The 12,781-nt window shown below is 43.2% G+C and overlaps 1 protein-coding gene across 1 annotated transcript in view; it reads right to left on the reverse strand.

The window, feature by feature from the left end:
* Window positions 1–12,781, reverse strand: part of RAPGEF3 (Rap guanine nucleotide exchange factor 3) — a 77,423-nt gene that overhangs the window by 35,855 nt on the left and 28,787 nt on the right. The window contains exons 4-5 of the mRNA XM_070935003.1: window positions 12,490–12,596; window positions 8,738–8,859 (exon numbers count right to left, since the gene is read on the reverse strand). Coding sequence (XP_070791104.1) covers window positions 8,738–8,859; window positions 12,490–12,596 — 229 coding nt within the window. The remainder of the gene's footprint in view (window positions 1–8,737; window positions 8,860–12,489; window positions 12,597–12,781) is intronic.

The raw sequence follows: 12,781 nt of genomic DNA on the forward strand, positions 1-12,781 counted from the left end.
TGGCTTATGGGAAGAAGATATATCTGTTTGTAAACTTATACAGAGTGAAGAGCTTCCAAACTTGTTTATACTTGTGAATAAGATTGGAAGTCAAGTCTTTACATATATTTTTTTCTTTTTTCTTTTTCTTGTCTTGCTTTGTTTTTTTTTTCTTTACTTTCCCTTTTTTTTTGAGCTTGGTTTGTATTAATTTTTATGAGAGAGTGGGGAGAGGGAGAGGGAGAGAGAGAGAGAGAGGGAGGGAGAGGGAGAGAGGGAGGGAGAGAGAGAGAGAGCTTTCTATGGATATTTTTTCCATGAGGGAGAGCACATTGTTGTGGGTTCATGAATGAGACCATCACAGCTTCTTCAATAGATTGCCAAGCGGTGCAAATACATTCCATAATACCTTTTCTCTTTTAAATGCAAATTACTGCACAACCCTTTGCCTTATAGCTTTGTTTTATCTCTGGAATTCACAGTCATGATAGAGAACGGGAATCAAATTATGGATTCCAGGAAACCAAAGGTAGGAATACATGTCTGATCTGGAGATTTGGGCAGTACTGCCCCATTTATAAATCTAACTCGGGGGGGGGGGGGTGTTAAAGGCTCAGTGAGCAAAAGAACATTTAAGACTGGGCTGAGTGATACCTGTTCAAATGCTCTTCAATGCTATACTGTAGAGAAATCAGAGCCTACCTCAAGAGATGATCAAAGCAAGCTCCCTTGAGGCAGATGAGAAAAAACTGAGTGCTGGATTGATGGCCATGTTAATTGTGTTCGAGGATCGTGCCCAATAACTCCATAGACAAGTTCTTAGTAAATCAATTATTGTTTATTGATCATACATCTTATCGTTACAGGTACAAGTCTGGAACTGCAGCAGGACCGCATGGCTGACCCTTAAGTACCCCCGGGGCGTGGCTAAGGTAAGGAGGGGTTATTGGGCTAGGGTGGACCTTGGGGGCTGGCTTGTCCAGCCCCCCTGCTTCCAGCTCTGGGTCAGAGGCAAGGCATTTATTTATGACAAAACCCCCTCTAAATGCCTGGCCGAGATGTTTTTGCGTGGTGTGTACCTGAGGTGTCCTTTTCAGTAGGACGCCTAATTTTGATGTGAGATACGTGTGCTGTTTATTTTGCAATGGCTTTGTTAGAATGTCTGCTGTCTGCTCTTCCGTGTCACAATGTATAACCTTCACAAATCCTATGTTCGCGAACTGTCTGACGTGCTTGTACTTTATGTCGATATGCCTCGACCTTTGACCCACCGCTTCGGCCTTAGATATTTCCATGGCAGCTTTGTTGTCCTCGTGCATGATGATGGGGTAGCTTGGCTCGGCCCATATGTCAGCGAGCAGGTCATCAAACCAGACCAGGTTGTTGGCGGCTTTGGACAAGCAGATATATTCGGCCTCCGTGGTAGATGTGGCTACCAGGTCTTGCTTGCCTGTGTACCAATGAACTGGGCTGTTGTTCAGAAAAAATATGTAACCTGAGGTACTCCTTCTGCACTTCACGTCCCCAGCCCAGTCAGCGTCAGCGTAACACGTGAGTGTGGGTGTTGTGGTGTTCTCGGGCTCTAATGACAGGCAAGCCTCGGAGGTTTGCTTTAGATACCTTAATACCCTTTTGATGGCCTCCCAGTGGTACACAGTGGGCTTACCCACATGTCTTGACAGCAAGTTAACTGGCAGGGCGATGTCTGGCCTGGTCCAGTTTGCAATGTATAGTAGGGAGCCTATGGTGGATCTGTATAATGTGTTGTCCTTGAACGCCTCAGCCTCATTATACATGTCCTTTAAGAAATCTGGTTGCATTGGCGTTTCACACCCCTTGGCGCTTGCCATGTTGCATTTATGAACTAGTTCCAAAATTTTATCCTTCTGTGACAGCTGAAAGCCCTTGCTTGTTTTCGTGATCTGCACCCCCAAGTATTTGTCTACCTTGCCCAATACTTTTAATGTAAAATGTTTTCCTAGCTCATTGGCGAAATTATTACATTTGCTGGCTTGATCACCGATATACAATATATCGTCTACGTATATCAAAACATATTCGAGGGAGTTGTCTGACTTCTTGGTGAAGAAGCAGTTGTCGGCTGAAGTGGCTGAGAACCCCATGGATTTTAATGTCTTGGATAGGCACTCATACCAACGTTTCCCTGATTGTTTGAGTCCATACAAGCTTCGGTTTAAAATCCAGGTTTCTCCCTTTTTGGTGCTTTGGCTGGGTGGCGCTCTCACGTATATCTCTTTGTCGAGTTCAGCGTGCAGGTAAGCGGTTTGCACGTCGAACTGGTGCACTTCTAGCCCTAGCAGTGATGCGATTACGAGTGCACACTTCACGCTCTCGGCCCTGACCGTGGGGGAATACGTTTCCGTGTAGTCATCAGGGTATTTCTGGGCGAATCCCTGAGCCACCAGCCTTGCTTTGTAGAGCGCTTTGTTTCCCTCTAGGGTTTTAACCTTGTAGACCCACCTAGTGCCTATGGTTGTCTTTCCTGTTGGGACTTTAGAGGGAGTGTACACTTTTAGCTCCCTCAAGCTATCCATTTCCCTTTCCATGGCTTGTTCCCATTTTTCTCTCTCCTCATTTGGCAACCTCAGTACGTCCTCATATGTGTTGGGGGTTAGTTGGTTATTATGTAGGGATAGTATGTAGTCCCCTAACCTTTCTGGCCTTTTGCCCCTGTTTGTCCTGACTGGTCTGTCAGGAGGTGTCTCTGTGTCATGCATGTATCTAGCTTCTCTCTCGGTGAGTGAGTCTACTTTAATGATCGGGTGGTTTTCCTTCCATCCCTTCACTGGTATTTCCTGTCCCCTGGGTTTGTTTTTCCTCTGTTCAGTGTCCCTCCCTGCTTGGTGTTTCATTTCCTTTTGATCATCCCCTGGTCCGTCCTTGTTAAGGGACACCTCGTTGAGGTGTATTTTAGACCAGTTAGCGTTTTCGTGAAAAACAGCTGTTCGTGATATCACGAAATTGTTGCTGTTGTCTATGAACCTGTATCCCTTCGTCCCCGGTTCATAGCCCATGAACCTCAGCCTCCTGGATACCCTGTCTCCCTTACGCCTGAGTTGCTTGGGTATATGTACATCTGCTGTAACCCCGAATATGTGTAAGTGTGACACCTGTGGTTTCCTTTGGTACATTAATTCATATGGGGTTTTATTTAGTACGCTGGACCACAGTCTATTTAGAGTATAGTTCGAATAAATGAGTGCTTCGGACCAGAAATGCTGCCCTAGGCCGGCATCATCTAGTGCGCATCTCATCATGGTCTGTAGCGTTCCGTTTTTTCGTTCCGCCACGCCATTTTGAAAAGCGGAAAATGGAGAAGTCGTGTAGTGGACCATCCCGCGTGCTTTTAACCATCGCGAGAAGTCGCTTGATAAGAATTCGGACCCCCGGTCTGTCATTATTTGTCTGATTTTGGTGTTGTGTTGTGTCTCTACCCTTGCATAGAATTCCTTAAATTTTTGAAAAACCTCACTTTTGTGTTTTAGGGTGTACACGAAGCCATAGCGGCTAAAGTCATCCACTATGGTCAGGAAGTACCTCTTCCTGTACTTGATGGAGGGCCTTAGTGGCCCAACTAGGTCCATATGTACAAGTTGGAAAATCGAATTAGTTGTGCGTACTGACTTCTTGGGCCTTGGTTTGGTTTTTAATTTGGAGCCCTTACAAATAGAACACTCGAGATAGTTCTCACAATCCTTTATTTTTACACCTTCAGAACATTCCAACATTTTCTGCACTACGGGGAAACTAATGTGTCCTAGTTTCCTGTGCAATAGGTGAGCACAGTTGTCATGCATTGGTTTCCCTATCATGGGTTTCTCATTCCTAGGTGTCCCCCGTTTACTGGGTTCATCAGTGATGTGTGTGAGCTCAACCCCCTCTACTTCCTTACTTGCGTTGCCTGTGCTATTGGGGCTAACCCCTTGGTGGTTGTTCACTTCTGGCTGTGTGCTCTTGGTTGGGTGGAAGAATGGTAGTTCCCCACAGACTATTACTTTCCCTATCCCTTTACCCCCTCTGGTTACCTGTGCCTTTCCTTCTTTGAAAATCACCTCGACATTGTTATCCTTGCTTAGTTTTAGGGTGGCAAGGATATTATATGGTATATTTGGCACTAGAAGTACTCCCCGTACCATACCTATCCCTGGTACGTACGCATTACCTTTGCCTGTTACTTGCACGTTATTCTGGTTAGCCACTTTCACTACAAAACTTTCTCCCGTGAAAGAGGTTAGTAGGTTGCGATCATGTGTGGTGTGGTTTGTGGCTCCTGAGTCCAGCAGCCATGTGCCTTCCTCCCTGCCTTGACCTACGTGTTGTGCTTGGTCCCCTATGCCATATAGGGATCCGGTGTGGCTTTCCCTGGAACTGTCCCTGTGGTCTCTCCTGTCTCTAGGGCTAGGTGAATCCCTACGCCTGTGCCTGGCCTCTGGTGAGCGTCCGCTAGTGTGCCTGGTCCTTTGTTCTAGTCTATCTCTCCTATGCATCCTGTCCCCTGTATTTTTAGGGCAGTCCCTCTTGTAATGGTTTCTTGACCCACATATATAGCACTCTGTGTTGCCCTGGCTCCTGCCCTGTGGCTCAACCTTTCTGCTGGGTCTTTGCTCCCTGCGGCTTAGGGAGCGTTCCTTTCTGATGCAATCCTCTGATATTAGTTTACTCGTTAGTAAGTCAAGTGAGAGCCTCCCTGTCCCTAGGTTGTCTATCTGCGTAATAAAGGTGTCCCAACTGGGGTCTAGGGAATTCACTATGATACTTATCATGGTCCTCTCGCTTATGACCTCCCCCCTTTGTGTCAGCTGGGTCCTAGTATTATTTAGTGATAGTAAATGCTCGCTCATGGGTGTCCCTGCCTTGAGTTTTGTGGCATAAAATTCCCTGGATAGCCTGGTGGTGCTGGCAATACTTTGGCAGTAAAACAGTTTGTGCATTCTCTGTATTATCTCTAATGCAGTCAGGTGGTGACCAATACTGGGGTAAATACTGGGGGTAATGCTAGCAATGACAATGCAGTAAGCTTTGTGGTGGATGCAATCCAGTTCAAAAGTCCAGGGTTTTTCTGGGGGGTCAGTAACCATAGATAGCAGGTCTTCCTTAAGTAGGGTGCCCTGGAGCTGTTGATTCCAGTCCAGGAAATTCTCCCCATCTAGCCTCAGTCTAGGAAAATCACTGGGTAAATTCCCTGAATTGTAAGTTAAATTACTTACATTATGTCGCTGTCCATGGTTCCTCACATAAGGATACTCGCAATAAGGCAGAGGAACGACTGTGGCAAGTCTGAACTGACTTGTCTCTATGTGTCTGCGTCGGTGTAGCTCTATGTCCTGTTCCGTTTCTCTTACAGGGGCGTGCTGCGCATGCGTGAGGTTCATTTCTCCCCAGTCGTCGTGGAGTGAGGAGCTCGTCCATGCTGCTCCCGGATGAAGGCCCCAATCTTCCGGATGGGCCTTCAGCTCCTCTCCGGTTGGCCTTGCCTGTTCGGGATCGTCGCGGATCGTCGCCTGGAGCCTCGGAGAGTGGTGAGGATCGCCGATGGACGCTGGGAATCCCGTTGGGGCCGCGAATGGTCCCGGTCGGCCCGGTCTCGCGCGGGTGCCGCCTGTGGGTGTCGGGCCAATCCCCCTGCCCGCCGATGGACGTCCTCTGCCTGCGGATGGCCTCGCGGTCCACGGATCTGGTCCCGGTCGTCGGTCCGGTGAGTAATCCCATCGCCCTTGGTGTCCCGTTTTTGCGGGTGGGTCCCTTAGGGGCTCTGGGTGGTCCTGGGTCCACGCGATGGTGGCTGCCTTCCCGGGGTGGGCGTCGGCGCCGGCCCACGTCGCGTTGGGGTCCCTTTTGTTTTTTGGCCTGGCACCGGGGTGTACGGTTGGTATTTTCACCTTGTCCCCTAGGGCCGCGGCGATTAGTTCGATGGCTTTATTGACCTCGGGCTCGGTAGGCGAGTCTGTAGGTTTGGGTTTTGGGCTTTTTTGTTTTTCGTGATATTTTTGGTCGGTAGTTTTTGAGTAGGCCCCGATTCCCGCCATGGAGTTTAAATCTCGGGAGTCTATTGGTGGATGGTCGGCCATTTTTGATGACGCCGTCTTCCAAGATGGCCGCCGTGAAAAGGGCGCGAAGTCTCCTTCGGCCTTTGCGGTAGGTTTTTGGTGGGGGAAATTTTCCCTTACCGGGTCTCCTTCGCTGTAATCGGATTCGTCCTCATCTTCCTCACTCGCTGCTTCGCAGCCTTTGATCAGGCTTCGGAGTTCCGCGATGAGGTCGTTGTTGCTTTGCGACGAATCTATCAGCTCGAGGAGTTTTCCTTTTATGTCGTGCATCTCTTCCTTTGAGGTTTCGTGCTTCGTCCACCCCTCGTTGCTCCTGGCCGGGGTGGATGGGTGGTGGAGTAGGCCGCTCTTCTCGGGTGCCTCTCCTTGCGTGGTTTCGGGTTGAGCAGGTCGTTCTGCCATCTTCTTGGTGAATGCTCTGGTATTCACCCTGTCTGTCGTGGTCCCTTGCATGCTGTGGAGTATCAGGATTGGGCTATCCAACCATCCTCTGCTACCATATTGTTAATTGTGTTCGAGGATCGTGCCCAATAACTCCATAGACAAGTTCTTAGTAAATCAATTATTGTTTATTGATCATACATCTTATCGTTACAGGTACAAGTCTGGAACTGCAGCAGGACCGCATGGCTGACCCTTAAGTACCCCCGGGGCGTGGCTAAGGTAAGGAGGGGTTATTGGGCTAGGGTGGACCTTGGGGGCTGGCTTGTCCAGCCCCCCTGCTTCCAGCTCTGGGTCAGAGGCAAGGCATTTATTTATGACAGGCCAGCATGTATCTCTTACTTAGTCTTAGTAGGGAAGAGATTGATGTCACAGTAAGATAGGTAACTGGCTTTGTGACCCCACTGCCAGACCAACCAATCAAGCAACCAACCAATCACATAATTTCTCACAAAAGTCAAGATTCTGAGGAAGTGTTTTTCAACCTTGGGAACATTAAGAGCATGCTGGCTGTGGAATTCTGGGAGTTGAAGCCCACACATTTTTAAGTTCCCATGATTGAAAAACACTGCTGGAGACCCCGTTTCTTTTCATTTACAGACTGGATTCCATTTTGCACCTTGCCTTCCTTCCACAGAATTCAACAATCCAGACCCAGGATTGTCCGACTGGCCTTCCACCCCAGGAACTGATGGATTACATCTGTTTAGCTTCAGCAAAATGAGTGCATCCGTGTCTCTTTGGATCATGTTCAGGGATACTTTGTTATTTGTTTGCTTTACAAAAATTTTGCTAACATCTCGCTAACAAAGAAAACAAAGAGTAGAAACAAAATAGACCAGTTTCTCAAAGGAGGAAAGAAAGAAAACATAAAAAGAATAGGTTTGCTGCGCTAGATAGATTTAGATTTCCTTTGGAAATCATTTATTTATTTATTTATTCATTTTATTACATTTCTATACCGCCCTCCTCCCGAAGGACTCAGGGCGGTGAATAGCCACAAAATAAAATACATAAATACAAAAGTTTAAAATAGAATAAAAACGAATTAAATAATTTGTCTGAGACAAATTTAAAATACCCCATAATTTAAAAACAAATTAAAATTTACATTTAAAAAGGGGAGATTTAAAATGGATTAAGACATTATATGAATTCCTTATACCTAAAAGTTAATGGCATGCTTTCTCCTACTTTTCTACTATTCGGGGCAAACCAGACAAAAATGTCCACTTTCACCCACGCTTTTTAATATCTGCGTGGGAACCCTTGATGTGGGCTGTTAACACAGAGAGATATACAGAGTAGTACATAACACTTGAGCACAAATTGGCTTTATTTGCAGACAACGTTCTTTTATTTCTTAACATCATATTACTATGCCAGTGTTGGTGAAATAAAAATATAAAATTTTAACTGTTGACGGTTATAAAAGACATATATTACTTTTGGCTGTATATTTTTTCCACTTGTTTGTTATAGCACTTTTTATGTGTGTTTTTTTCTCTTTGACAATGTAGATATCACTATCACTATTATTGTTTATTATTTTTTTTCTTATTAATTTAAAATACAATAAGGTAGTCCTCGACTTACAACAGCTCATTTAGTGATCGCTCAAAAGTTACAACAGCACTGAAAAAAATGACATGACCTGTTTTTCATGCTTACAACCATTGCAGCATTCCCAGGGTCACGTGATCAAAATTCAGACACTTGGCAAACTGACTCGTATTTATGACGGTCGCAGTGTCCCGGAGTCACGTGATCCCCTTTCGTGACCTTCTGACAACCAAAGTCAATGGGGAAGCCAGATTCACTTAACAACCTTGTGACTAACATTAACAACTGCAGTGATTCACTTAACAACTGTGGCAAGAAAGGTTGTAAAATGGGGCAAAATTTACTCAACAACCTGCCTCGCTTAGCAACAGAAAACTGTGGCTCGATTGTAGCTATAAGTCAAGGGCTACCTGTAATAAATAAATGTAGAATTCCCCACTAGGAATTGTATTGAGACTAGGAGCATAAACCAAAGTTCTCAAAAGATCTCAAATAGTGATTAAAAATAAACCCTGGGCATGAAGGGTGAGAATATTACATTTCCAATAAATATCATTAGATTGTTGTTTTTTAAAAAAAATAATCAATGAGAGAGTCAAAGAATAGGAGTTTAGCCAAAAGCAATGCAGATAGGAGTATTTTGCAAACTGCCATGCTTTTTTCCTCACGCGGAAAGTGACACTTACCATGAGCCAGTACTCCTTCATCCATCAACACTTGACAAAGCCCAAGGGCCTGGCTGCGGGTCTGCACCGAAAGCCCTGCACTAAGAAGTGCGTCTACCAGTTCCTTCCCAGAACAACACTGCCTGAAAGAAACACAAAACGACAGTGATTTCCAAGTCGTTTTTGAGATCAAGGTAACTAAGAGGGCATGCTTCAAATTCCAGGTAGGATTGTTCACTGATAAAGCTCCAGGTTAATGTTCCTCACATTTTCTGCTCTCATGGACCTCTAAATAAATGTTCGGAAAATGCAGGGATCACCTTATTAAAGAAATCTCTCCTCTATGAGCATAGGAGTTCTTTGGAGCTGAATAAAATAATGATTATACTTGTGTTTGTGCACAGCTTCATGCCCCTCCACTTTAGATGAGATCATCATGGTTTGTTATTGATGCTACTGTCCCCTTCCATCAGGGGTGAAATCCAGCAGGTTCTGACAGGTTCTGGAGAACCGGTAGCGGAAATTTTGAGTAGTTCGGAGAATTGGCAAATACCATCTCTGGCTGGCCCCAGAGTGGGGTGGGAATGGGGATTTTGCAGTATCCTTCCCCCGGAGTGGGGAGGGAATAGAGATTTTGCAGTATCCTTCCTCTGCCACACACACCAAGCCACGCCCACCAAGCCACACCACGCCCACCAGGCCACGCCCACAGAACAGATAGAACTGTCTTCCATCCATTGTTGGGACAGGACAGAAAACAGGTATGTTACTGAAGCTTCCTGGTTAGGTCCCTTAGAAGAATTCCAGACATTATTTAACTGAGAAATTTGCTCCCATAAGTTGGCAAAAGCTGTAGTTTTTGACTCCCAGATCAGAGGTAACATGCTGGGAAGCAATAGAAGAGAAGACTTCTTGCATTAAGCAATAGTTTTCCGAGAAGTATCCACTATGGAATCAACATCTTAAATTAGATAGATTTGGCTTTACCAGGAATGGAAGTATAAAAACATAAGAGTGTCACATTATTCCAGGATTTCTCAACCTTGAGACCTTTAAGATGCATGGACTTCAACTACCAGAATTCTGCAGGCAGCACCCTACTCCACACTCCCAAAAAGTCCAAAGTTAGGTATCTTTTTTTTTAAAGTTTTTTATTTTTATTTTTCATAAACACATTTACATGTACAGTCATTTCCATCATTTTTCATTCATCTTTTCTTTTAACTTTCATTTTTCATTTTTACTTTTTCGGGGCTGCTCTTCTACCCTTTACCCTTACTGCAACCTTTCTTCTTCTCCTCCCCTTCTCTTCCCGTTTCTCCTCCTACTTCCTTCATTCTTCCTCTCCTTCTCTTTCCTACTTCCCCTTCTCTTCCCCCACTCCTCGCTTCTTCCCCCCTTCTAACCTTCTTCTCTACTCCTCTTTCCCCTCCCTTTTCTTCCTCTCCTTTTCCCTTTCTTCTTTCTCCTCTCGTCTCGTCTCCTCTCTTTTCCCTTCCTCTCTCTCTACTCCTTCGTCTCTCTCCTGTTGTTTCCCTTTTCAGTTCAATCTAAAGTGGTATTTGAGCAGCCCCAATTTTCTAATTATCTTTATACTCATTTCAATTTCTTATTCAATTATTATTTATTTTTATTTCATCATTTGCATACATTTTATAATATCTCACTTTTTTCCCTTTTACCACCCCCCCCCTTCTCCTTTTACTTGGCATCATCTGGGTATCTATTTTTCTAATTGTTTTCACCCATCTATTCGCTCTCTATTTTATCTCTATGTCCTTATTCATATTTCTTTTCTAACCAATCATAAAATTTATCCCATGTCTTGAATTACATCGACTCCTCTTTATCTTTTATTCTCTAATGTTAATCTATTTATTTCTGCACATTCTAAAATTTTCTTTATAATATCTCCTTCCAACGGAATTTTATCTGCTTTCAGGTTTTGTGCAAATACAATTCTAGCCGCTGTTATTATATGAATAATCAAATACGTATCTTCTTTGCTATAATTCTCTGGTAAAATTCCCAATAAGAATATCTCTGGTTTTAATCTATATGTTGCTGCAATATTCCCTCTAACCATGTTTGTATTTTCACCCAATATTGTTTTGCTTCTTTACACAACCACCACATATGATAGTATGATCCCAGCAACTGATGACATTTCCAACACTTAGCTGATTTATCTTTAAACGTCTTAGCTAATCTTTCTGGTGGCATATGCCATCTATAAAACATCTTATACAGGTTTTCTTTATAGGCTGTTGCCATTGTTAATTTATAATTCCTTTCCCAAAGTTGTTGCCATTTGTCCAATTCTATGGTGTATCCAAAATTCTTTGCCCATGCTGTCCTTGTTTCTTTTACTTCTTCATCTTCTAGTCTAATATGCAATAAATAATTATATAATTTCTTAATCATTTTCTCATCTGTTCCTGTCAATATTTCATCCAGTTCTGATTTCCCCAAGTTAAAGCCATATTGCCTACAATCTGCTTCATATCTTGATTGTATTTGCAGTCTTGTATACCAATCTATCTCAATTCCTTGACTCTCTAGTTCTTGTTTTTGTTTCAGTTCTCCCCAATCTGTCAAAATGTCTTTATATCTAACAATATTCCCCATGTTCACAATATTTGGATATGTCACTGCTTCTATTGTAGAAAGCCACATTGGAATATTCAACTAATGTTTTTCTTTCACTCTCTCCCACACTGATAGCAAACCATTTCTTACATAATGCCTTTGGAAATATCCATGTATCCTTTGTTTCCCGTACCATAAAAAGGCATGCCAACCCAGTTGTAAATCATGACCCTCCAATGTCAATAGACTTGTATTCCTTAATAAAATCCATTCTTTAATCATGGATTAAACAACGTTAGATATCTTGAAAACCTAAAATTCTAATTTTGTTTCATCTGTAATCAGGGAACTCTAATCAATGGAATTCAAATCACTCAGGGTTCATTAACTGACATTTATATGAGAACATGTAGTATAAAACCACTTTCATATGGTTTTGGATACATGCATATCCAATTTTAGGGCATGTCACATTTTTCAACTTTCAATTTTCAAACAATAGGGGTGCCTTGTGACATGCCTTGTAAAAATATTTTGGTTACTGTCATATAATTTAGATGTGCTTGGTAAATAACTACATAAGTATCACAATTTTTTAACATTGTGTTTGTTTCATTATCCATATAATAAAGCCAATTTATATGTATCGGTAAAAATGAATGCATATAAATGCCCTCATAAGTCATACACCGGCCAGAGACCCGGCAAGATAGATAGATAGATAGATAGATAGATAGATAGATAGATAGATAGATAGATGGATGGATGATAGATAGATAATAGATAGATAGATAGATAGATAGATAGATAGATAGATAGATAGATAGATATAGTCAGTCAGTCAGTCAGTCAGTCATGTGGCTACTTAATGATTGCTGAAACAAACAATTATTGTAAAAGATTCTGCAAGGTTTTTCTTCTAGAACAGTTAATTCAATGGAAACCGAATACTGTCAAGGAAAGAGTTCCAGACTTGTGCAAATCTACACTCAGAAGCCTCATTGTTCTCATGTAACATATCCCTGGATATTTTGCTCGTGAAGGCACTCATAAAATCTTCAGCGAAAACAGTAATGTCATTTACCTGTACCTCATTTTCAACCTAGCCCATGAGGGATGGGGGGGGGGACAGAAGTGCCAGTTGCTTTTAATTTCTTGCTCCAGGGGCCCACATGTATACATACCTGTGAAGTCGGAGGTGATGCTTATGGTCGCGGATTAAATCTGGATACATGACTATCAAGTGTGCACAGAGGAGCCTTCCTGCTCTCCGAATTTTGTTGGAGGAAGCCTGCAAAATAAAATGTAAGAGGGGCTATTGTACTTGATCTCATCTTCCGGCTATTCAAATGTCAGTGAATACTAATTTGGGCAAGAGGACAGAGCTGCTAGCCATGCTTTAAGAAGTCATCTCTAACCAAAGCATTAGCAGAAACACTTGCACTATGTTGATAAACACTTTGCAAATATATAGAA

The sequence above is a fragment of the Pituophis catenifer genome, unplaced genomic scaffold, assembly GCF_029215685.1.
Source record: "Pituophis catenifer annectens isolate HBS135680 unplaced genomic scaffold, rPitCat1.0.hap2 SCAF_2, whole genome shotgun sequence".
Classification (NCBI taxonomy): Eukaryota; Metazoa; Chordata; class Lepidosauria; order Squamata; family Colubridae; genus Pituophis; species Pituophis catenifer.